This window comes from Vigna angularis, chromosome 5 (assembly GCF_016808095.1).
Source record: "Vigna angularis cultivar LongXiaoDou No.4 chromosome 5, ASM1680809v1, whole genome shotgun sequence".
NCBI lineage: Eukaryota > Viridiplantae > Streptophyta > Magnoliopsida > Fabales > Fabaceae > Vigna > Vigna angularis.
Window position 1 is genome coordinate 30,981,280 of NC_068974.1, and position 26,113 is coordinate 31,007,392.

The following is a 26,113-nucleotide window of genomic DNA, read 5'->3' on the forward strand; positions in this document are numbered from 1 at the left end:
CAATATGATATCATAATCAAAATATGAGTTCAAATCTATTTTAATAAAAAAATTTATTTGATTGATTTATCATGTCATCTGTTATCAAAATATTTAGTATTTGTTAGATATATATTTATCAAAATATCGGATCACTCGTTAATATACAAGATAGTTTTATAAAATTAAATTAATATTAAAATTCAATTCTTAATACATAAACCATATTTAAAAATAAAAATTAAAAGTTAAATCTCAAATAAAAAAAAGCATAAAGGAAACCTTTGTAGGAAGACATGGAGGTCCTATCCTTAGTTGTCAATAATTGGCATGACATGGGAAATGAGCTAAGCAAAAGGAATGCAGTCATGAAATGTGACATTGTAATGTAGTATTTAATAAAGTGCCTTTTTTTCCATAACCAGAAAGAATGTGTACCCTCATGTTTTCATAACTCACCTAAACATAATACAACACATGCCACTCAACACCATTAATGTCTTTATGAATAGGTTTCCTTTCCACTCTACAAACTTCCCTTCTCAACATTCCTTTTGCCAAAATATACTCATACCACAACACTTTCACCCTTTTTTTTATTTATTAAAAAAACAACTTTTAAATTCATGTTTACATAACTATCACTGAAATCAGAAACTACAGTGAAGGGATACGTGTTTTTATTTTTGTTTCATATGAAGAAAAAGAGAGTTCAAATGTCATCGCTTTCTTTTATTTTATTTTAGTAAATAGTTTCCAATCAAAATTTTCACCATCATTTCACTCACTTTGACTTTTTGACAGTAAATAGTTTCAGCGGAAAAACAAATAACAAAAGTCAATGCTCATATATTGTTGAGACAAAAAAATATTGCAATTAAAAGAAGTCAACTTATTCACTACTAGCAGTGTTATTATAAAATATTAGTTTAGGAGCATAAAAAGATTTTTTAAATATAAGTGATAAAATAAGAAATTATTGTTTGAAATAATTTTCAAACATGAATTTATGCTACTTTATTCATTGATGATTATTCAACCATAGCTTATAAGATAATTATATTTAATTTTTTCTAAATTATTTTTTAAATAAAAAATTTCCGCTTCTTAATCATAAAAAGAAGAATTCTTTTGTAAAGACAGCGCGTGGTGTCACCTTCCATGTTTATTGGCACGGTAATGCGAAAAAGAAAGAGAATGATGTTACCTTAACTAGCTGGGTTGTTTTTGTACAGTTAAACCAATCGCCGGTTGTCCCGGTAACTCTTCCGTTCTCCGCTGTGTCGCCGCCTGTGATTTCGTCCGTACGACCGCCCCTACCGGTCACCAACTTCACTCTCCGTTCCTCGACACAATCAACCTTGTCAACCAACCAAATACCGAATAATTCGGTATCAATAAATACATGCCCTTCAAAATAATATATATAGTATAATATAATATATAATTACCTTTTTTAAAAAAAGATTAGAAAGGTAGAAAAATAAAAGTAGAGAGAGAAAGACACGATCCTTTTGCCTCAGTTAAAGAATTTTTTTTCTTCTAATTTTTTATTAAATTTATTTTTCTGCTTTGGGTTGCGAATTGTGTGTGAGAATTCAGATTGCTCCTCCGTCCCGTTTTGTTTCGTTCACCACCGCTTCTTTCATTTCTTTGTTTTTCGCACAGACAGAGAGCGAAAACACAGAGAGAGAAAGAGAGACGAAATAACCTAATTGAATTTTCCTCTATTTTTGGAAAATTTGCGTGCGTGAAAATCTTAATTTGAATTGGAGGAGCGGAGGATCTGTCTTAGGGTTTTTAATAGCAATTTTTTGAACCGAATCGAAATGTTGGCTCAGGACGCGGTTTCGCGGGAATTCTAGCTCCGATCTTAGAGCAATTGCTCGAATCTTAGGGTTAAGAAATGGACGTTGATTCCTCGATGTTGCCGGAGGCCGATCACGATTCGGCGGTGCAGAACCATGCTGAGAGAGACCAGTTAAAAGAGTCACCGCCTCCTCCGTCGCCGCCGCCTTTGTCGACGGCAGGTGGATCTCAGGCTCAGTCGCCGTCGCAACAGCAGCCGTCTTCGCCGGTGACGGGGGGTCAGGTGCAGCATAGTCCGGTGGTTGGTCCGAGACTCGCGCCGACTTACTCAGTGGTGAATGCTATTTTGGAGAAGAAGGAGGATGGGCCGGGACCGCGGTGCGGTCACACGTTGACGGCGGTGGCGGCGGTCGGAGAGGAGGGGACGCCGGGGTACATTGGTCCGAGGCTGATTTTGTTCGGCGGTGCAACTGAGCTTGAAGGGAATTCTGCGGCCTCAGGGACTCCTTCATCCGCTGGAAATGCTGGCATACGTATGTATTTTACTTTCCTTTTCGTCGTGAAGGCAATAACATAACGTAGATGCAGCTGCCGAGTATTTTAACTTTTGGTTTGTTAGTCTGATCAGAATCTGGAAATTTATGCTTCGCGCTTTGCATGCGGCCATGTATCTATTTGGCTAGTTATTATAGATGTTTATACACGATGGCTTCGATTGTTTTGTTGGTTAAGGTTATGGAAATGTAAGTGCTATGCCAGAGGTTTTTTTCCTTCCCGTCGTTGTCCTTATGAACTATATGCTGGTGATGGAGACCATGGTTGTCATTAACCTTGTTTTGGATACTTCATTCATCTTGGGCACACTACAATGCAATAAATGAGTTGAAATCTATGGAAATTTTTACCTATATTGAGTTTTATTATTTGTTTCCTTTTTTGTGGTCTGTGGGTTAAATTGGAAGTTTATAGTTAATTTTAAAACGTTTCCATTTGCATGGCTTTCTGCCCCCTTTTTAGTGGGGCACGAAATGGATGGAAAAAACAGTATTGGGAAACATTTCATCACATTAGCTGGTCTTTAATTTCTGAATATAATGTGTCTCATCCATTCCAATCCAATACATGTTTACTCCATCCGTACTTCTATGCTTACTTATGAGCCAGAATTTTATTTCATTATCAATTATATCTTAACCAATTGTTGAATTAGACCAATACCCATTTCTTTGCTGTGGATTATGGAATATTGTCTTTGTCTGAAGCTATGAAGCTCAGATTCTTAAAAAACTGGTAACTTATTGGTGCAATCCACATATCTGATATCTGATACCAATATCCTATATAAAGTATTTAAGGAGTATTCTTCAACTTTTATTTTCATTTATTTTTAAATTTAATTGACTGATGTTTGGATGTGTTTCTGCTACTTTGAGTACAAATAAAATTATATATGATTGTATCTTTTCCTCAATATCCATAAAGCTATTGGCAATTATATGTAGCCAGAATTCTTTTAAATAGTACAAATGATACATTTTGTCACATTCTAACACAGGTTATGGAAAAATATGTAAAGGGAAGATACTTTTTTGGTTGCAAATTTTGATCATCATCCATGATAAAGTCTTGAATTAACGGCAAAATATCAATATCTCTTTACAAACACTATGCATTTGCATGGGTTTGTCGTTTTATTTTTTGTATATAATTCATGTCAACATATCTAGCACTCAAATTATATATTGTATTTTTACTAAATTTCTGTATTCTTGTATCCGTGTCACATAATTTCCGAGGTACTTGAAGATGTAGGCTCCGTTTGTCTTAACTTTTTTAATTCCTTTCTTCCTATTGCTTTTCTTGCTGCTGTAACTGGTAAGTTTTTTGTTTGAGGTATTGTGATGTATAATGGAAACAGTCATTTTATTCCTGAAAAACTTTGGATTCAAAAAAGGTACTTATACTTGAGATCTAAAACAGAGAAAAATAGTTCTAAAGGGCTTGAAAGACCCTTCTCAGTTCTATTATTTATATAGATAAAAATCTGATACAATAGATAGATGGAAGATGAAGAGATTGTCCTAGATTGCTAGGAACAATCATTATAGATAACCCAACACACAACTACCTACTTTAGGCCCTGCTCTACTAATCATAGGTAGACTTAATAATTATTCTAACACTCCCCTCAAGCTGGAGCATACAAATTGTATGTACCAAGCTTGGAACAAATAAACTCAATCCGAGGTCCCCTTAACGACTTAGTTAACACATATGCGAGTTGGTCATTTGATCCAACAAACTCAGTACATATTTCTTTTGACAATAATTTTTCCCGAACAAAATGACAATCAATTTCTATATGTTTGGTTCTCTCGTGAAACACTGGATTTGATGCAATGTGAAGAGCAGCTTGGTTATCACAATACATCTTCATACTTTGGATGCCACAGAAGTTAAGCTCTTGAAGGAACTGCTTCACCCATATAAGTTCACATGTTAATGAAGCCATTGCCCTATATTCAGCCTCAGCTGTTGATCGAGCCACTACATTTTGTTTCTTACTTTTCCATGAGATAATGTTTCCTCCAAGGAAAACACAATATCCAGTAGTAGATCGTCTATCAATAGGAGAACCTGCCCAATCAGCATCACAATATCCTGATACCTGAAGGCTTCCTTTTTCTTCATATAACAACCCTTGCCCGGGAGCCTTTTTCACATACCTTAGAATGCGAATGATAGCATTCCAATGGCCAACACATGGAGCTTGCATAAACTGACTAACCACTCCAACTGCAAAAGATAGATCCGGCCTTGTAATAGTGAGATAGATTAGTTTTCCAACTAGCCTCCTATATCTCTCCGGGTAGGAGAATAATTCACCTTCTTCTGTTGTTAATTTTTGATTTGGATCCATAGGGCTATCAACCGGTCTACAATCAATCATGCCTGTTTCTTGCAAAATATCCAGAGCATACTTCCTTTGGGAGATTACAACTCCATCTTTTGACTGAGCTACTTCAATGCCTAGGAAGTATTTGAGGCTCCCAAGATCCTTGGTTTGGAAATGTCTACACAAGTACTCCTTCAATTGAGATATTCCAGCAGTATCATTTCCTGTAATAACTATATCATCAACATATACTATCAAGTAAACACATTTCCCAGGAGACGAATGATAATAAAAGACTGAATGATCTGCTTCACTGCGTTTTAGTCCAAATTTTTGAACAATGGAGCTAAACTTTCCAAATCAAGCACGTGATGATTGCTTGAGCCCATATAGAGATCGGTTCAATTTACAAACCATACCAAACTCCCCCTGAGCAACAAACCCTGGAGGTTGCTCCATATAAACTTCTTCCTCAAGATCACCATGGAGAAAGGCATTTTTGATATCCAACTGATGAAGTGGCCAATGACGAATGGCTGCCATTGCAAAGAACAATCGAATGGTAGTCATCTTTGCCACGGGAGAAAAGGTGTCACAATAATCAAGACCATAAACCTGAGTGTACCCTTTTGCAACCAGCTGGGCTTTGAGCCTATCAATGTCACCATTAGGGTCGACTTTAATTGCATATACCCATCGACAACCAACAACCTTTTTGCCCGGGGGAAGTGGCACAAGCTCCCAAGTATGACTGTGGTCAAGAGCCTGCATTTCTTCAATCATGGCTTGTCGCCATCCAGGATGATCAAGTGCTTCTTTCACATTTTTAGGAATAACCACAGGAGATACTGAGGATAAAAGGGAATAAAAGGAGGGCGACACTCTGTGATAACTAATAAAATTATAAATGGGATGAGGGTTTCGAGTGGAACGAGTACCTTTTCTGAGAACAATGGGCCAACCAGAATCATCTTCACCAGGAGGCGTGACAGGAGATGGTGACGGAGAAGAATCTAAAGGAGGAGATCCACCATTTTCTGAAAGAGGATTACTCACCGGGGTACTGTGTCGAAGGATATCAGTATGTGGAGAGGAAGGTTCGGGAGGACCTTGGGCATGACTTGGATTGACTGAGGCATTGGAGATATTAGACTCAACCACTGGAAGAGGAAGGACCTGGTGAAGGATATGAACATCTTGAACAGAGGGAGAGAAGAAAGGTGTCTCTTCAAAGAAGGTAACATTGGCCGACATGTAGTACTTTTTGGTTTCAGGAGAGTAACACCGGTACCCTTTTTGAAGCCGAGAATAGCCCAAAAAGACACATTTGATCGCACGAGCAGAGAGCTTGTCGAGCCCCGGAGACATGTCGTGAACAAAACAAACACAACCAAAGACTCGAGGAGAGGTGTGAAAGAGAGGATCATTGGGAAAGAGAATGGAGAAAGGGACTTTATTATTGAGAGAGGAGGAAGGCATCCTATTAATAAGAAAACATGCAGTTAAGATGACATCCCCCAATGATGAACAAGAATATTAGCACCAAGCAAAAGGGTACGATCCGTTTCAACCAAGTGTCTATTTTTTCTTTCGGCTATACCATTTTGCTGGGGTGTATGAGGACAAGTGGACTGATGCAAAATACCATGGGAGCTAAGAAGTGAAGAAAAAGTTGATGAGAAATACTCTTTAGCATTATCACTTCTTAAGACTTTAATTACATGACCAAATTGGTTCTTGATTTCATTCAAAAAAGATGTGAAAATGGGTAACAATTCAGAGCGATCTTTCATTAGATAAACCCAAGTACATCTAGAATACTCATCAATAAAAGTAACAAAATACCTAAAACCAAAAGAAGAGACGCGACTAGGTCCCCAGACATCAGAATGAATAATAGAGAAACTAGAAGTACACATTGATTGAGACCTTTTAGGAAAGACAGATCTAACATGTTTTCCTAGTTGACATGACTCACATTCTAAAGTCTGAAGACCACTAAGTTCAGGACAATCTTTTTTAACTTTGACTAGTGAGGATGGCCAAACCGATCATGTAACACTTTAGGGGGAAGAGCTGCAACACAAGATACCCGTGGACGAGATCCAAAATGGTATAAACCTCCAGCTTCATATCCTTCTCCAATCTGTCTCCCCGAGCCACGCTCCTGTATAACAAAAGATTTTGAATCGAAAGTTATTGAACAAAGTAACATTTTGGTTAACTGACTTAGGGAAATTAAATTGAATGGACAGTTAGGGACAAAAAGAACATATTTCAGAGTTAGAGAGGGAGACAGGGAGACTTGACCGACTCCCTTTGAACAAGTTTTAGAGCCATTTGCAAGGGTAATGAAATGGGGTTTTTCTTGGAGGGAAAGGGTTGAGAACAATGAGGTATTACCAGAAATGTGATCAGAAGCACCCGAGTCAATTACCCATGAATTTAGACCTTCCATGGATTGAGAAATGTAAGTTGTGGACGTACTTGGGGACTGAGATGATTGCGCCAAACTGTTAGACTTTAATCACAGATACTCTTGATACTCTTCCTCAGTGAACTTGGAGTTGGAAGTGGAAGTTTCAGCCTTAGAGATATTGGCGGTTTTTGAAGGAAAGTCATGCAAGGAGTAGCAGTTTTCTTGGGTGTGACCCACTCTCTTACAGTAAGAGCATTGTGGACGTCCTCGACCTCCACGTCCTCCTCCTCTAGTGCCACGTCCTCCTCTTCCTCGCGTGGCAACCATGACAGATGGTTCCATTGTTTCATGAGCTTCCTGAGACTGAGACACCGGAACACGAAGAAGACGTGTGGTCAAGGCTTCCAAGGAAGGGACCTCATGACTTGCATATTTGGCTTTTTATTTCCTGAATACCCGAATATGTTTTTTTCTCGTGAATTGCAGTATGAAGTAGTATTGATTGTAAATTATCATAAATTATAGGACAGAAATGGTTCAACAAGATTGATGGTTGACTGTTGTTGTTTCTGGTGGGTTACTTTATATATCACTACTGATCAAGGAAAAAAAATAAGGCTGATAAAGAATGTTTTGTTTCTCATCTGGGCCCAAGTGATATTGTTTTGGGCAAGCAATGCCACCCATTTCTACGTAGTTGACAGGCCTTGCTATATATCATAATTTAACGGTTATACTTTTGTACATCATTTGAAGCTCCATACAATTGGTGCAGTTCTTGAAGTTCCAGCTATCATTCATTATTTCTGGTGCAAGCCAATGTCAGAAGCTAAAGACTGATGTTAAAACTTGATTAGGCCATTCCTAATTTAATAGAATTTGCATAATCTGTTCATTGTGTTAGGGATGTTTCAAGACAAACAATGATTTTTGTCTACATGTTGTGCATTGCTCGCCCCACCCTTTGCATTGATATTGATTGGATTGGATTGGTTGGTGTTTATGGTTGAAATTTGTCATGACTGGTACATTTCATTTGCCATGCAGGTTTATCTGGTGCCACTGCTGATGTCCACTGTTATGATGTCATAACTAATAAATGGTCTAGGTAAGCCCAGTACTAAGTTATTCTTTTCAGCCTCTTTTATGGCTTAAGTAATGCTTGTATAGCCTTGTATACTTTGCTTCAGTGCTTATAAGGAAATTTGATGCAGGATAACTCCCATTGGTGAACCGCCAACGCCTAGGGCTGCACATGTGGCAACTGCTGTGGGAACTATGGTTGTTATTCAGGTACTGTTGATAGTCTATCTCTTAGGTTATCTGAATATTGTTTAATTTGTTTCCCTAAATGAGTACTGCCATTCTCACTGGAGTATTTGCACACCATAAAACAGGGTGGCATCGGTCCTGCTGGTTTGTTTGCTGAGGATCTTCATGTTCTTGATCTCACTCAGCAACGACCACGATGGCATAGGTTAGATAAAATAATAAACTACGTTTTCTTTTTCTCCTTAATGATGTTTATCTGATTTAGTTTGTTCTGAATTGCATTTAGAGTTGGTGTTCCTGGCCCTGGACCAGGACCACGCTATGGACATGTTATGGCTTTGGTGGGGCAGAGGTATCTCATGGTAATTGGAGGCAATGATGGTAACTACTGGAATGCTCCTTTTTACATTGTTCGTACTGGATGTTTCCTCTGAATGCAAATTTACTGATGTTAACTCATTTGTTCCCTGCTTTCCAGGAAAGAGACCTTTGGCTGATGTATGGGCTTTGGACACAGCTGCCAAGCCTTATGAATGGCGCAAGTTGGAGCCAGAAGGAGAGGGTCCACCTCCATGCATGTAATGTGTCCATGAAACTTACCCTTCCTTAGAAATATCTTGACTTCACTACACACACATGTCAATTAACCATATTGAATATTATGCATGTCTCGTTTCAAAATCCATTGATGTCATGGACTAGGTTCTGAGGGTCACTTAGGGCAGGTTTTTCTTGTTCTGTAGCCTTTGATGTCTTAACTAGGTTCTGATGGTCAACATAGAGGTGACTGTAATTGAGTTGAATAAATTTGAATCCTTCATGTTGGTTTGTTAGATTGACATGCGTGTGAAGATGTGGATGTGTTGGTTTGTTAGACTGACATGCTTTTGGTTAAATTTATTTTTAAGTTTGCTTCCCTTCATATCATATTATTTGTCCCATTTTTTCACTATTTCTATGCCTTGGGTTTGTTCCTAATGTTCTTTGTTCTTTCTATCCCCCTCTTCCCCCTCCAGGACAAAATTGGTGAAAACAGAATTTTCTGTAATTTTCAGTAGTTCTGCCATGTTAAGCATGCTATTATCTAGTTTACTATTGCATTGTATATTTGGGCTGGTATATTTGTTGATCACTGCTTTATTCTTCCTACAGCTTGAGAACGTTTTGATATTAGAGTTGGATTGCCTTTATATTGGGGTTGCTTTTATGTATGATGATAATTAGGTTGTGGAATATTCTTAATGAAGAGTGAATTAAATGCTACATTATTGTTTAATGGAAAAGGCAACTCGGAAGCAAGTCTGTATTTGTTGAGGTTAGCAAATAAAGATAACCTCCCTTAATTTTGTTGGAGATCCTATATCAATTAGAGATATAGCCAAATTATAGTTTATAAATAGATACAAATCTTACTTTGCAAGTTATTTTTATAGGGTGGAGTTAGGCTTTACTCCACTTTCTATTGTGCTTCTTGCTATTGGACCACTGTCAAATCCCCACAAGTATTTAGTCACATGCTCTAAACATATTGTAGGGTGTATTGGAGATCTCACGGGAACTAAACATATAGCTATATTATAATATATAAGTGGGTGCAAACCTTATCTTATAAGATAATTTTGTAGGGTTGAGTTAGGTCTAGTTCTACTTTCTTAGAAATTTAATAAATTACATTGTAATCTTAACTCAATATATGATGTAAGGTTGAATGTACCCTTAGTTGTTCACTTTGGTGGCAAACTTACTTTAGGGGAGCTTTCTCCTGTTGTTATTTAATCAATCATGATTTATGACCCTTTTTGCTAAAGTCTTGCTTAGCTAATACTGTTTTTATTGAGCTCAGCAGTGTACTATAAGGATCTTGATTGTTGTTACCACATGACTAAAACTTTCCTTTTCTTTATTATCTTGTATACTTGAATTTTTTATGATTTGGGATTGAGTTACTGTTTTGTCATTTACTTTTTATTAGGTATGCAACTGCCAGTGCACGATCTGATGGGCTTCTTCTGCTTTGTGGAGGGAGGGATGCCAATAGTGCTGTGAGTTATCTATTCAGACATTCACTTTGTCATTCTATTGAATTAAATTCTGTAGGAATTTCCTGGTATGAATTTGCCATAGTTTGTCATTAGTATCACTTTTATTTCCCGTTATGCCTTTGTGGTTTAGCTGCACAGTGACCCATCCACTTTTCTTAAGCTACCATGAACTCACCATAATAATTAGGTCTGTCTCTACCTGGTTGCCATATAAGGAACATTCTGATGGAGGAGTAAACAGAGGCAAAGATAAGGTATGTTCAAGAGTTGAAAAAAAAAGGCAAAAACAAAACAGAGATACTAGGAAGAATATAGCAAATTACAGGACAGTATATTTCTTTTGCAAATTGGATTGATCCAAAGAATCGTGACTGCCTTTCAATTCTTCATAAATAAGTGATCTTCTGTTTTTGTGCTTGGCTTGAGTGTGAAGTAGATCAAGAATGAGAGCAATGTGAGGCTTGCAATTCAGTGGAAAATAATATCTTAATCCTGTTGAACTGCTGTTTGAGCAAAGGAACCTCAATTTACTATTGAGGGAACTTTGAACTTCCAGCTAGTTTTGTCTGGGAAAAACCTTTGACATTCAGGTAACTAAGAAGCCTCAGGAATATAAAATGAAGAATAATCGAGAAGTGAATTCAAACCCTTGTGCCTGAATATGCACAGAAGCAAGTAGATTCAAGTGAATTAATAAACAAAATTATGAATACTTGGTCTAACTTGCCTCTAATACTGAAGGTTTTTTCCTCTTCCTAAAATCTCAATAAAAGGAGCAGCATGGCTAGGATTTTATTTTTTGTGGCCTATTATCAGAATTAGAAAAGTTATATGGTCAAGCACACGTATAGTTTCCACCCAGGCATCATCATAAAACTTAATTTGGGCGAAGTCAGGTTGATTTTAAGAGTGACCAGTTCTCTGAAAGAAATGTTCCTGAGATAAGCATCCATGGATTAGTGTGAGTAGAGGTAATCACTGGAATGACATCTCCATCCATTCTGTTGTAAACTGTATTTACTCTTTCTTGATAAGTAAAATAACTTGCTTCCTTGTAGAGTTATTACTTTGAAGGAAAAAAATCCATGATCCCATTAGCTCTTCATTTGTTCAAAGTGCGGCACAAAATCCAGCTAGTAGCAATATATGATCATTTCGTAGATCCCACTCCCTTGACTAAGCATAATCTCTGTTCATTTTGCCCACTGTTTTAACATCCATCCAGAGCATATTGTTGAATTGAGTCTTGGCACCCACTCATTTAATTTTAAAATCTGACTTACCCACTGATACAGACTGTTAGGGTAGGGGTTGGAAAGTATATGAGAAGGAGAAGAGAGGTAGGAGGGAAGTGAGGCCGAACGGTATTAACGGTGGAAGGCGTGAAGAGGTCTAACCGAACGGTGGAAGACCGTGAAGAGCTGGAGCCGATCGGTTGAGGAGTGACTATCCTAATTGGGACAACAATTAGGATGGGCGGGAAATAATTATAATAAATAAGAATATATCCTAGGAAAATATTTTGTATAAGATATTTACAGTAAATAAGGATATATCCTAGGGAAATATTCAGTACAAGTTAATTATAGTAAACAGAATTATATCCTAGGGAAATATTCAGTATAAGTTAATTATAGTAAATAGAATTATATTCTAGGGAAATAATTACTATAAATAAAGCTAGAGGCTATTGTTAGGGTTATGCTTTTGGTTATTGAGTTTGGTTGCAGGCGACTATGCGTCCTGTGAGGGAGGTTATGCTCCCAAGTAATTGAAGGAGGTTATGCTCCCAATTATTGTTTACTTTTATTTATTCAGATATTACCATCAATAAAAGAGATTCATTCGTCCATTATCATTCGTAAATTGTCTTTTCTTCTTATTGTGATCGTGTTTAATTACGTCTCCGACTTGGATACGTAACAATTGGTCCGACCTGCCGGATTGATAGAGAGGAGTGTGAGGCCAGCCGGATCGATAGAGAAGAGTGAGAGACATCATGGAGGGAAGGATGAATGCAGTCGAAGTAAAACTGGAGCACGTGGGGCTGAATCAGGAGGGCATGCGACTGTCCGTAGTAGGAGTGGAGACGGAGATGGCGACAATCCGCAAAGATTTACAAGAGCTGATGAGGATGATGGGGGACGAACCCATCAACTAGATGGGAAGTCAGGGTTTTGTTAACGGAAAAATGAATGAAGAGGAGGGCGAGAAAGATGGTGGACCGAACGATGGGGGAGATGGTGGACCGATCAGTGGTAGAGGTAGTGGACCGAACGTTGCTGGACGCCAGGAGGAACAACTGAATTGGAGAAAATGGGTAGAGTTACCCATTTTTGAAGGGATTGATCCGTTGAATTGGATCAATAGAGCTGATAAAATCTTTGAGCTACAAGGGGTGTCCGAGGAAGAAAAGTTGCGTCTAGCCTACATCAGTATGGAAGGTAGTGCCGGGTTCTGGTTCAGATTTTGGAGGGAGCAAGCGGGGAACCGAACGTGGATGAGACTGAAGGAGGCAATGGTGGTACAGTTCGGAGGAAGAAATCAGGGATCAGTCTTCGTAAGACTGGCGGCTATTAAGCAATCGGGTTCCGTGGAAGGATACATCCAAGATTTCGAAATCTTGGTGGGCCAGACAAAAGGAGTGGCCAAAGAACAGCTGATGGGGTACTTCATGGCGGGGTTATATGAGAGGATTCGTAATCAAGTACGACTGCTTAATCCGCAGGAGTTGATGATTGCCATGAGAATTGCAAGGGATGCCGAGGAGGCCCAGGGCGGGACAAAGGATGAGAACTGGAGCGTGACAAAGAACCCATCACCTTGGGAATGAACGAACCGTGAGGAGACACAGCCTGAAGCAAATCGCTATAACCTAGGCCGATCGGCAGTCGTCGAGCGGTCCGAAGCCAATCACTATAACCAAGGCCGATCGGGAGTCGTCGAGACTGTGGAGTCAGTACGGAAGGAGGGTAGTGATAATAATAGGAGAAACACCAGGAATATGCCTTATTCAGAAGCCCTGAAACGGAGAGAGGAGGGAAGGTGCATCAGGTGTGGGGGACCGTTCGACCCTAGTCACCACTGCCCGGACAGGAGTTTGAGAGTCGTGATATTGGCGGAGGACGAGGAGGAATTGCCACCACCCAAACCTCCAGACCTGAATTGAAGTAGAGCCATAGGATCAAGCTCCCTGGTTCCAACCTGGAGGACAAGGTTGTTCTGTAGCGAGGTGTATTGTTAGGGTATAATGTGGGAGGTAATGATAGGGGTTGGAAAGTATAGGAGGGAAGTGAGGCCGAACGGTATTGATCGTAAAGGTCGAACGGTAGCCGAATGGTGAAGACGTGGAGAGGTCTAGCCGAACGGTGGAAGGCGGTGAAGAGCTGGAGCCGATCGGTTGAGGAGTGACTATCCTAATTGGGACAACAGTTAGGATGGGCGGGAAATAATTATAGTAAATAAGAATATATCCTAGGAAAATATTTTGTATAAGATATTTACAGTAAATAAGGATATATCCTAGGGGAATATTCAGTATAAGTTAATTATAGTAAATAGAATTATATTCTAGGAAAATAATTAGTATAAATAAAGCTAGACACTATTGTTAGGGTTATGCTTTTGATTATTGAGTTTGGTTGACAGGCGACTATGCGTCCTGTGAGGGAGGCTATGCTCCCAAGTAATTGAAGCTCCCAATTATTGTTTACTTTTGTTTGTTCAGATATTACCATCAATAAAAGAGATTCATTCGTCCATTATCATTCGTTCATTGTCTTTTCTACCTATTGTGATCGTGTTTAATTACGTCTCCAACTCGGATACGTAACACAGACCCACACCTTAAATGCTTAAAAGAAAAAGAAAGGAATGAAATGAACACTGATGTAAGTATTATTCTGTCAACAAAACATGAAATAGAAGGATAATAAATCCCACCCAGAGCTACGCTCCTCTCTAGAGCAACATAAACGGTTCCTCTCCTCTCACAACCAAAATGCCAGTCCTCCCCGACGTTCAGTCAAAACTAATACAAATAGAATCTCTCCATTCCCCTCCTGATTTCTCTCTCCTCTAACTACATGCCACCTCAGCCCTTGGATTCTTCTTTCTCAGTTATACTTTTCCCCACCATGTCTTGGTACCTTCGTGGGCTAGAGGTTGAGGAAGCTCACTCATTCTCTAGGCCTCATCACCCATATATAGGCTTGATATAGAATCCGGTGATAAATGGTTGAATATTTTTTTATTGATATTTGAGTTCCAATAAATGAAGCTAGATAATAATTTTGGCAATATGATAGGGCCAACAGAACTTACAGAAATATTGAAGACAGACTCTAGAATGATAGGGCCAACAGAACTTACAGAACAAGACTGTCTCTTCGAATGTGGTAGAAAACAGTAACAGTGTACAACAATTGAGGTTCCTTTGAGGGGACCTTACCCTCCCACCACTCCTTTCCCCTCTAGAAAACAGCAAGCTAACCTCCCTAAAACTAAACCTTGACTATTTATAATAGTCAGGTACATGGAAAACATCTACAGGAGGTTATGACTGTCACATTCAGTTATTCCTCCTTTTATACACAAGGCCAAACCTATCACAATAATCTGTTGAAAAATCTGACAACTATACAGAATCTTTAAATTGTTCAGGCAGGCTATTACCTGCGGGAACATAGTCAACACTCGTGGTTATTTTATGATTGACCTCGTTTCTACTGATAGCTATTATCAATTTCTGTTTTTTGTTTTCTTATCAACAAACACTTATTGGTGGATTCATGTAATTCTGTCTTTGTTAAGCATTTTCACGTGGCTCATACGAATTTCTTGTTTCTAACCTGACCACATGTTCTTTCATTCTTGCCCTTCCCCTAAATCTTATATTACAGCCATTGGCAAGTGCATATGGACTTGCTAAGCATAGAGATGGTCGTTGGGAATGGGCCATTGCTCCTGGTGTCTCACCATCTCCAAGATATCAACATGCAGCGGTATGACTTAGTTTCTTTTATTTTTTATATTTATTTCTTAGTTGGTCATATATTCTAAGGATTTCAATTTACTTGTTTAACGATTCCAGGTATTTGTTAATGCAAGGCTTCATGTGTTTGGTGGGGCTCTTGGGGGAGGACAGATGGTTGAAGATTCATCAAGTGTTGCAGGTACTTGGTTCTTTGTTGTGATGCTTAATCTTGGATAAAGAGCAGAGGTACAACTGGTGATTGAAAAGTTAGTGGCTTATATTGTACTAACATACATCCTATGGCATAACAAACTATGAAGTTGTTAAAATCTATGCCTTTTTAATTTTGGATCAACTGTTATGACTTGTACTTTATCTGTGTATCCCTCACTTTAGAGAACTTATATCTTTTATAAAGTAGCCTTTATAACCTTATATCTTCCTATATTCTTGTGTACATATTTTTCATTTTTGACTGAAGGATGAATTTACTTTGGACAAATTGAGAAAGAGAATCTTGTGGAAATTGGGATGATCTTGTTATAAGCGATACCAAATACTTTTGAAGTTTCATTACTGTTTTAGCTACTGTTTGTAGGGTAGCTTGCTCGTGCCTAGATGCTGCTGTAGCCTTTAGTTATTTTTTTCCGATGGTAATTTCTTTTGTATGTGAAAGCATGATTTATTGCTATGCCAATTAATGTGGCATTTATAAGTATTTCTATTGTTTTTTTTTGCCTTTTGTAGTGTTGGACACCGCTGCTGGTGTTTGGTGTGATACAAAATCTGTTGTTACCAGTCCAAGAACAGGTAGATACAGTGCTGATGCTGCTGGTGGAGATGCATCAGTTGAGTTGACACGGCGTTGTAGGCATGCTGCCGCAGCTATCGGTGACCTGATTTTTATCTATGGTGGTTTGCGTGGGGGTAAGTCTTAAATTTAAGTTAAATGGGTTCATCTAAATTGAATTAAATTCCTATTTGCTTGAACATGCATGACTGTTTTTGTTATAATTATAAAAATAAGGAGTAAATTTTATATAATAAAGAATATCTAGATTATATATGTATTATTAGGAAAGTTTTTATGTATTACCGTATCATATCTTTATTATTAGGGGATATAAAATCTCCTCTAATTATTGTATTGATTATAAATAAAGCAAGTGTTGTTTTAAAAACACATACAACTCAATGTCTCTCTCTTTCCTATAATTTAACATGGTTTTAAGCCTATTCTAGCAAAGTTTGTTGTTGGGTCTATTGCACCAACTACTATTGTTCAAAAGTATATTGATAAGGAGGGTATCGTACAACTAAAACAGTATATTGTTCAAAAGTTCTAGACAAAATATCTTGGACACATAAGGCATTTTCTTGGTATAGAAGTTGCACAATCCAAGGATAGTCATATGTTAGAGAAAATATGCTCTTGACATTCTAGGAGAAATAGAGATGTATAGTCTGTGGACGCATGAATGACTGAGTGTCAAACTTGTACTTGACCGAGTAGTGCTGTATTTTGATTCTGGGGTATACATTATGTTAATTGGTAAACTAAATTCCTAACTGTGACTAAACCTGAGATGATCTCTGTAGTGACCATAGTGAGTCAATTTTTAAACTTTTCTGGTCAAGTTCACAACCATACAAATACTAAAGTATGATAAGAATGCTCTTGTTAAAAGCCTCATTTACAAAGATAAGGGAAATAATCAAATCGTTGGATATTTTGATGTCGACTAGGCAGGGTCACCAAGTGATTGACCCTCCTCTTTAGGGTATTGTATTCTTGTTGAGGTGGTTTAATATTGTAGAACAATAAGAAACAATTTTTGTGGCAAGATCAAGTACAGAACAAGAATACAAAGAAATAACATGAGTCATTTGTGAGCTCATATGGCTAAAACAACTCCTCAAAGAGCTTAGACTTGAATAAAATTTCTTAATGCACCTTATATGTAACAACTAGACAATATTACACATTGTCTCGTATGCTGTCTTTAGTAGGAGGGCCAAGCATATTAAGGGGGATTGTCACTCATAAAAGAAGAAACTGGAGTCTCCAGATATCACCACTAGATTTGTCAATGCTAGTAAATTGTTGGTTGGCATTCACGAAGTCTCTAAGAGGATAAAAAATGATTATATTTGCTGCAAGCTGGACACATATGACTCATGCTCCAACTTGAGGAGTGTTATACTTAAAGAAACAAGGATCATATCTTTATTATTTGAGAATATCAAATCTACTTTATTTATTGTATCAGTTCCTTTTTATTAGAAAAACACAGTTTCAGCTCAATCTCTTTTTTTCCTATTGTTCAACACCTTTATCAATATCAAATCTCCTATATTTATTGTATTAATTCCGTTTTATTAGAAAAACACAGTTTCAGTTCAATCTCTTTTTTTTCCCATTGTTCAACACCTTTATCAATATCAATGTTGTTGATAAGGTCAGACTGCTTTATGATGTTAATTTAGTTACTTTAATGTATCTAATTCACACATTTTATTTTTCTTAATATTCAGTTGAATTTATTATTATTATTATTTTTTTATATTTTTGTTTGGACTTTGAAGCAAATGGTATTAAATGTTAGTATTGCTTACTAGAATATGAATTCTTAAATGGTGTTAGGAGATAAGGTGGAAGGTAGAAACTTAAGAAATAGCTCAAATCACATGATCATCTTAGCATATCTTAGAATATGGAATCAGGCTTAATTTAACCTCAAAATTAATTTATAAAGTGAGATTTACGCTCCATTTATATACTACATTTTAGTCATATTACTAGTTGACGCAAGATCTTCAATATACTATTTCAAGTTGAGGATTGGACATCTTAGATGTGAGCATAAATATGAGTGGTCTAATTATGACCCAATAGTTTATTGGATGGTCGGTCTTACAAATGGTTTTTAAGGTAAGGTTTACACTCACTTATATGTTATATTTTGACCATACCAAGCCATGTTAGATTCTCAAGCATGAGACTAGATATTTACAAAATATCCCACTTCAACCATATATGTGGCCAAATAGTAGCATATTAATCGGAGCAATTCTCATCTTTTTATTTTGTCCCACTTGCTATCGACTACTGTGTCATCTACTATTGAATTACTCACCACAAATATTTAGTCTTATGCTTGAGATGTTTGATGCATAGTGTGAAAGAATATGTTGGATATCTTATATTAACTAGAGAATGATCAAATTATAGTGTAAAAGTAGGGAACGATCCTTATCATGAAAACTGTATTTGCCATTATCAGAGCTTCAATTTTTCGGATCGATGAATATTTCTTAGCTTTTTACTATTTTGTCAGAATGATTCTGTTGAAGATATTTCTTTCTCTTTTCTGTTGCACTGATTTTCTGTTAGACTCTCGTATGTTAGTTTTAACTGACAAGAGCAGTCAGTTACTTCTAATACCTATCAGTGATTGTTCTCTGGTCTTCTTACATGACTTCCGAAAATCTTAATCTTAATATTGCTCAACTGCATGTTTAGCTAGCTGTTTTTGAGGAAGACTTTGAGTTGAGAAGAGCACATCTAGACTGTTGAGAGAAACATTGGGGTATTGATAGTTGCTATAATTGTAGAAATAAAAATAAGGTGCTTATCCTATATAATCAGGAAAATCTAAATTATATATGTATGATTAGGAACATTTTTATTTTTTTCCCGTTCTATATCTTTATTATTATAGGATATAAAATCTCCTCTATTTATTGTATTGATTCTTTTTTCTGAATATAAATAATGCACGAGTGTTGTGTCAAAAATATATGGTTTCGGTTTAACTTTTCTCTCTTCCCACACTAGGCATGCGTGAACATTATGAGAGATAATTCCTATTAACAGTTGTAAAATTCATTAGAGGATATAAAATTCATTTATTTTTTCTTTTTTATGGATCTAGGATAACAATATTATTTCAAATTTGAACTGTTATTGAGCATGACCAGTGACTTTTTTTTTCTTGCAAGCTGAAAAGCTTGTTATGAGGCTCAGTTTGGTATTGTATGTTGTGGTGAGTTATGATTTTTTTGCTTGTATGATGTGTGTGAGTGACCATGTTGTATTCTTCATGCTGTAGGGGTCTTGCTGGACGATCTACTTGTTGCTGAAGATCTTGCTGCTGCTGAAACAACAGCTGCTGCTTCACATGCAGCAGCTGCAGCTGCATCTAATGTACAAGCTGGACGACTACCTGGACGATATGGTGGATTTGTTGATGATAGGACAAGGCAAACCATGATTGAAGCAACTCCGGATGGTGCTGTTGTTTTGGGAAATCCAGTTGCACCCCCTGTAAATGGGGACATACATACTGATATCAGCACTGAAAATGCCTTACTCCCAGGATCTAGGTATGTCTGTTTTTATTATCTGAACGTATTGAATTGTTATTTTGGCTGTCATTCATGTGAAGAATTTTTAACAGGCGAACAAGCAAAGGAGTTGAATATCTAGTTGAAGCATCAGCTGCAGAAGCTGAAGCTATTAGTGCCACACTGGCTGCTGCCAAAGCACGGCAAGTAAATGGGGAAGTTGAATTGCCTGACCGAGATCGTGGGGCTGAGGCAACACCTAGTGGGAAACAAATATATTCCTTGATTAAGCCTGATTCTTCTGCGTCAAATAGCATTCCTCCTGGTGGAGTGAGGCTGCATCACAGAGCTGTGAGTAATACATTTTTTATTTCCTTGGGAAAATTTTGTTGTCTCAAATTCCATGGATGTTGAAGCCCAATTTCCATTTCCTGGAATTTTCTGCAGGTGGTTGTTGCTGCAGAGACTGGTGGTGCATTAGGTGGCATGGTTAGACAGCTTTCAATTGATCAGTTTGAGAATGAAGGCAGGCGAGTCAGTTATGGGACTCCTGAAAGTGCAACAGCTGCTAGGAAGTTATTAGATCGGCAGATGTCTATCAATAGTGTACCAAAGAAGGTACGTGTCTCTTTATTAGTTATAATTGATTAGAGTATTCATACTAATAGTATTGGAAAAAAATCTTTAATCTTCCATATATTTTTAATGGTATCAATAATAGGTTGCCACACTGTTGGAAGCGTTTGAGCTAATGGTGGTTATAATGGTCAAACTCTTTAATGACGTTAAAACTGAGAATAGATGATTGGATGACAGTGAAGAATTTTTGCACTACTAGAAGATTAAAATTAAATTCTTTAAGAATAAATAGCATTTGTGTTTATTAGTTAAGCACTAGTAGTGGATCGGTGCACTATATCTTTATATGTGATCGGTTTAAAATAACATGAACTACTAAAAATTAACAACCTGACCAATAAAATCTGGTAGTCATGAGTAGGGTCAGGTATTCGTTTAGTCTTGTTCGTTAACCTTCCTTTTGTTGGCATTCACTAATAAATACACCATTACATTCACACCATTTTCCTGCATTGCAATATTTTAAATCTGTGGTGTTGAAGCTTGATTTCCTTGTACGTCTCTTCATGGGTTACTTTGTAAATATTACGTTTAATCACCCAGCTTGTTGGCTTCAAGTTATATCTGCCTGTTTCTTATCAAGCTTCTGGACCTTCTTTTATAGGTTGTAGCTCACCTCTTAAAGCCACGTGGTTGGAAACCTCCGGTTCGCCGACAGTTTTTCTTGGACTGCAATGAAATTGCGGATCTTTGTGATAGTGCAGAACGAATATTTTCAAGTGAACCAAGCGTCATACAGCTTAGGGCTCCAATTAAAATATTTGGTGATTTACATGGGCAATTTGGAGATCTCATGCGCCTCTTTGATGAGTATGGCTCACCATCCACGGCTGGTGACATAGCGTAAGTTGCTTAGTTTTTGTGGATTATTTGTATATAAATGTGAATGAAGGATAGTTATATTGTGTCACTAATTTTATTTATTGTTATTATGGCATCTGTCTCTTATTTCTAGTAATAGCCTATGGGTCAGTATTTATCAGATCGTTTCTCTGCATGATTAGTAGCGTGTTAAGATGTCCAAACGATGGCAACCTGCTTTTTAATTGTTTGATGCAGAGGGTTTGCTTTCATAATATGTCTTGAACATCGTGGAGTCCAACTGTATGGTTAATGTTAATGATTTATTTTAAATCAGACCAAACAATGGATTGGTAAGGGGCTTGATTGAGAGCTCGCTGGTTTAATTGTGGTTGAAGTAGGTTGAGTTGGTAATTTTAACGCATACTTTTATATTATATCAAGCAATATACTATTACAGAATTGTTAAATTATTTAGTTAGATCGTTTTTAAGTTAGCATAAAAGGATCATATTGCAGATTCTTAATTTTTTAAAGTTCTTTATAACTAGTTAAATGAAAGCAAAATATGTAAATATCATGTATGATCCTTTATTCATTTCTAAAATTATTGATTCCTTTTCACTACTAGAATCTTTCCTTGAATCCGAGACGAAAATATTTACAACAATTTTTAGAACAAACAAAGCTACTAATGCTTAGAATTTAGAATCAAACCCAATTCTCAAGACTCCTTTCTTGCTTCTGCTAGAAAAAAAGTTTTCTAAAAAAAAAATATAATCTTTCATTTCAAGTTTCTTATCAAATAGATTGTTTAGAATATTTTTTAAATTAATAAAAAAATTGAATAAGTCATTTTTTTCTTGTTTTTTCTAGAAAGACCAGTTCAAATCAGTTTATAAGAAGGTTCTTAAACTTTTACTGGTTTTCTGGCTATTGCAGAGGTACTGAAGAGAATAAATAATTTGTATTTATTTCCCCTTCCCCCATGACCGAGCAGCATTATATTTTTTGGTCTATTCTAATGTAAGTGATTTAGGCATTTAATGTCCTCTAATGTTAATTTGTATAATGACTATCAGATACATCGACTATCTATTCCTTGGAGATTATGTTGATAGGGGTCAACACAGCCTGGAAACTATTAGCCTTCTGCTTGCCCTGAAGGTACTCCGGATGCTATAGGTTGTCTTTTTGTGTTGTTTGACATGTTTGATGGCATCAAATTTATGCATGGTTGTTTGGATTATGCAGGTTGAGTATCCAAACAACGTACATTTAATACGTGGAAATCATGAAGCTGCAGATATTAATGCCCTTTTTGGATTCCGAATAGAGTGCATCGAGAGGATGGTAAGGACTTTGACATTACATATGCAGGTCATATTTTCTTTTGTTATTTGTCACTCAAGAACTTCTGTAATTTGCTGATAGGGTGAGAGAGATGGAATTTGGGCATGGCACCGTATAAACCGTCTGTTTAATTGGCTTCCTCTGGCAGCACTAATTGAGAAAAAAATTATTTGCATGCATGGGGGTATTGGTCGTTCAATAAACCACGTTGAACAAATTGAGAATATTCAGCGTCCAATTACGATGGAAGCAGGATCAATCGTGCTTATGGATCTATTGTGGTTGGTGCTTTTTGTATACTCATGATGTTTGTGACAATTTATTTCATTTTCTTTTGAAAGAATGACAGCTTGAAGTGTTTCTCCAGGTCTGACCCTACAGAGAATGACAGTGTGGAAGGGCTGCGGCCAAATGCTCGGGGTCCAGGATTAGTTACTTTTGGGGTGAGTGGTTGTTATTTGGTATTTGGGCAAACCATTATGATTTTTAGTTTGCAGTAGAATGACAAATAGGTTCAGGTTTTGTTTTTTCTACATTTGACAACAAATATACAAGAGTTTAATTTTTATTTACTGGCATTGTAAATATTTTTATTCCATCAAAGAATTAAAAAAATACCTTATATGAGTTATAAAGTAATTGTTATTAATGTCAACAGTTGTACATAATTGACTATATATGATCAGAGGATGGTGAATAAAATCTTTAGAATGTCAGTACATTCTAATTCAATTTGTATAATAATATTGTTTATTTTGTTTTTCGGTTTCAGAAATTTGACAAATTTTTAATGCTCATGCATTAATTGTTTTATTATTCTAGAAAATTCATGTTTATGTATTACTGTATATTAATTTTGATGAATCATTTGAAACTTTTCAAATAAATTGTGCAGTGTTTATGCCCTGAAACTTATGTACTTGTAACGTGCATATATTGGGCGATTATTTTCAAAGCTAGCCTTATCATAGATAGTTGCAAAAACTACAAATCTGATTTCATTCATGTCTCCAGTCTCATTTATTCCCTTCCCATAAAGAGTCTCTCAACAGCTGAAGAATGAGTGTTCTTGAGCCATCGTAGAATCATAGATAGGGTAGATGAAGAACGAAGAACTCACCCTAGATACAGTTTTTTCACATACACAAGTATTCTTTGAACCGAGCAATAAGGTCACCCACAATACGGCTCTCCAACTTGAGTTACCTTAGCCCCAAGCATTTTCTGACGTTATTTTTAATGCTACAACTTGAGTTACCTTAGCCCCAAACATTTTCTGACGTTATTGTTAATGCTACACTCAATATTTCGTCTAATTTGAAGTGCATACATTTTGTGATGGCTATTATTTTTATTGCTTTAGTGTTGGTAGAAACAAGTTAGTCTGTACAGCTTATATAGTCATCATATGTAAGTCATTTTGTACAGCTTTAGGTTTTATTAGTGAGTTAGTTAGTACAACTGTCAGTAACCAATGCCTATAAATACATTTCTGTACGCATGTTTTCTGTGTGATGGGATAAAATATTTTCGGTTCTTCTCTAATTCTATCTTTTGTTTCGTTCACCTAAGATCTAGGCACTTGCCTTCTTGGATAGTCTTTTTTTTTTTTTAATAAAAATTTTAAGGCTTCCATTGGCTTAATTGTTTAAACTCCAAACTCCTATATGTGATATTATGCTCATCTAAATGGGTCTTACGGTTGCAGCCTGATCGGGTCATGGAATTTTGCAACAACAATGATCTTCAGCTGATTGTTCGGGCACATGAATGTGTGATGGATGGCTTTGAGCGATTTGCTCAGGGACATTTGATCACACTTTTTTCTGCGACAAACTACTGTGGTATTTGTTACTGGCCTTTGTCTATTGCACTTTCCTCTAAAGATAATTCTCCGTTCTAAATTTTTGGCGCTGTATTGTTGGCTGGGTAATAGGTACGGCAAATAATGCTGGGGCGATTTTAGTTTTGGGAAGAGATCTTGTTGTGGTTCCTAAATTGATTCATCCATTACCACCTGCAATTTCTTCACCGGAAACATCGCCGGAGCGACACATTGAGGACACATGGATGCAGGTATTGTTCATTCAATTTTTAGCACGCTCTTGGTGCTGCATAATATTTCACTTATTAAATGATTACGTTCATATCTATCTAAGTGAATTTTAATCTGAAAATTAGTATTATGGGACTGAATCTATATATCTGGCGTTTTCTATTTGCTATTCACACATTTCTTTTTGGTTAAAACGTAAATAGGAGTTGAATGCCAACAGACCACCAACACCAACTAGAGGCCGTCCTCAAGTAACAAATGACCGAGGTTCTCTTGCTTGGATATAGTGATTATTAAGGAAACCCGTAATGTTTATGCCTTGACGCTTGTGCTATCGCCTGAATTTCCGGTGTTACATATATAGCATGATGCCATTTACGGGGTATTGGAGCTTGTGATCTGATACCCGCAGAATGCTTGAAGGACCAAGCTTTTCTTTGTCTTGGTTCTCACTACTCAATCATCTGGCATCTACAAGATACAAGCTCGAGAAGCAAAGTTGGTAGCCACTGCTAGGTTGGTTGACTTTGACAAAGCTAGAAGTTGCAGTTTGGGTTCCCACCCAGCTGCTGTAAATTGAGCCGTAGGTACAAAATCAAGGTCATGGATGTGTGCATCATGGATTGTCAGTGCTGGTTATTTTTTTCATTATTTTTCTTACATATTTTTTACTCATCGTCCCTAGGTTATTGTTTTTTAAATTTATATTTTAAATGAAGAGGACGGGTTTCTTTTCTTTTTCCCTGTGATGGTGAGATATATAAAATCAGAAATCTTTCTTGGGGGGTCCATGTATCATAGGTGTTGCTTTGTGTAATTCCCATCCATGCTCTGTACAACTAACTTCTGTGTGAACCCACATATTCTGACAGAAATGTGAATTTTGAAAATAGAATTTTGTATATTGCCTTGTGCTTCAAATAGCATAAACTGTTCCCGGCAGTGGTAGAAATTGCATGTTTTAATTCCCATTCTAACTTTCCAAGTCTGAATAGGAATATACTCTGTCCGTTTTCATCTGTTTTGTATTTTTTATATGTTTTGTATTTAACTGGTATAAAAGCGGATTGAGATGCGAGTCCCATCTGCTAAGAATTTCAACTTTTCATTCCAGATCATGATTGGTCGGTGGACATGCGAGTCTTAATCTATATAAAAAAATTACATAAAATTGATAAATTTTACTTTTTAAAAATAAATATTTTTTGTACATTGTAATTGAAATTCATAATGAATATTATATTTAAATACAATTTATGTTTTCGATTTACAAAGACTTTTTAACTACCAATGTTTCTTACAAAGATAGGATGATGATAAAAAGGTACATTGGAAGGGATAGACAGTTAGGAAATTAAAATATAGATATCTTGAGGTAAAATAAGAAGTTTGAAATGATCGGAGAACATTTCTTTGGTTAATTTCAGATATGAAATGCACATTCGGAGAATACTGAGAATGTTTAATTAAAAGTAAAATTAATGAAACTAAGAAAATACTTGAGGGGCCTATACTGAACAGTAAT

The 26,113-nt window shown here is 36.7% G+C and overlaps 1 protein-coding gene across 1 annotated transcript; it reads left to right on the forward strand.

Annotated features, from left to right (window-relative positions):
• Nucleotides 1–1,452: 1,452 nt before the first annotated feature.
• On the forward strand, nucleotides 1,453–25,490 carry LOC108340251 (serine/threonine-protein phosphatase BSL3). Its single transcript, XM_017577496.2, has 21 exons — nucleotides 1,453–2,321; nucleotides 8,151–8,211; nucleotides 8,318–8,396; nucleotides 8,501–8,580; nucleotides 8,662–8,756; nucleotides 8,854–8,953; nucleotides 10,348–10,417; nucleotides 15,319–15,420; nucleotides 15,510–15,591; nucleotides 16,140–16,319; nucleotides 19,505–19,778; nucleotides 19,853–20,090; nucleotides 20,187–20,357; nucleotides 20,983–21,221; nucleotides 22,262–22,346; nucleotides 22,434–22,532; nucleotides 22,614–22,813; nucleotides 22,900–22,975; nucleotides 24,241–24,376; nucleotides 24,469–24,608; nucleotides 24,792–25,490. Exons 1-21 carry the CDS (start codon nucleotides 1,886–1,888, stop codon nucleotides 24,873–24,875), a joined length of 3,027 nt encoding a protein of 1,008 aa, XP_017432985.1. The 5' UTR covers nucleotides 1,453–1,885; the 3' UTR covers nucleotides 24,876–25,490.
• The last annotated feature ends 623 nt before the right edge of the window (nucleotides 25,491–26,113 follow it).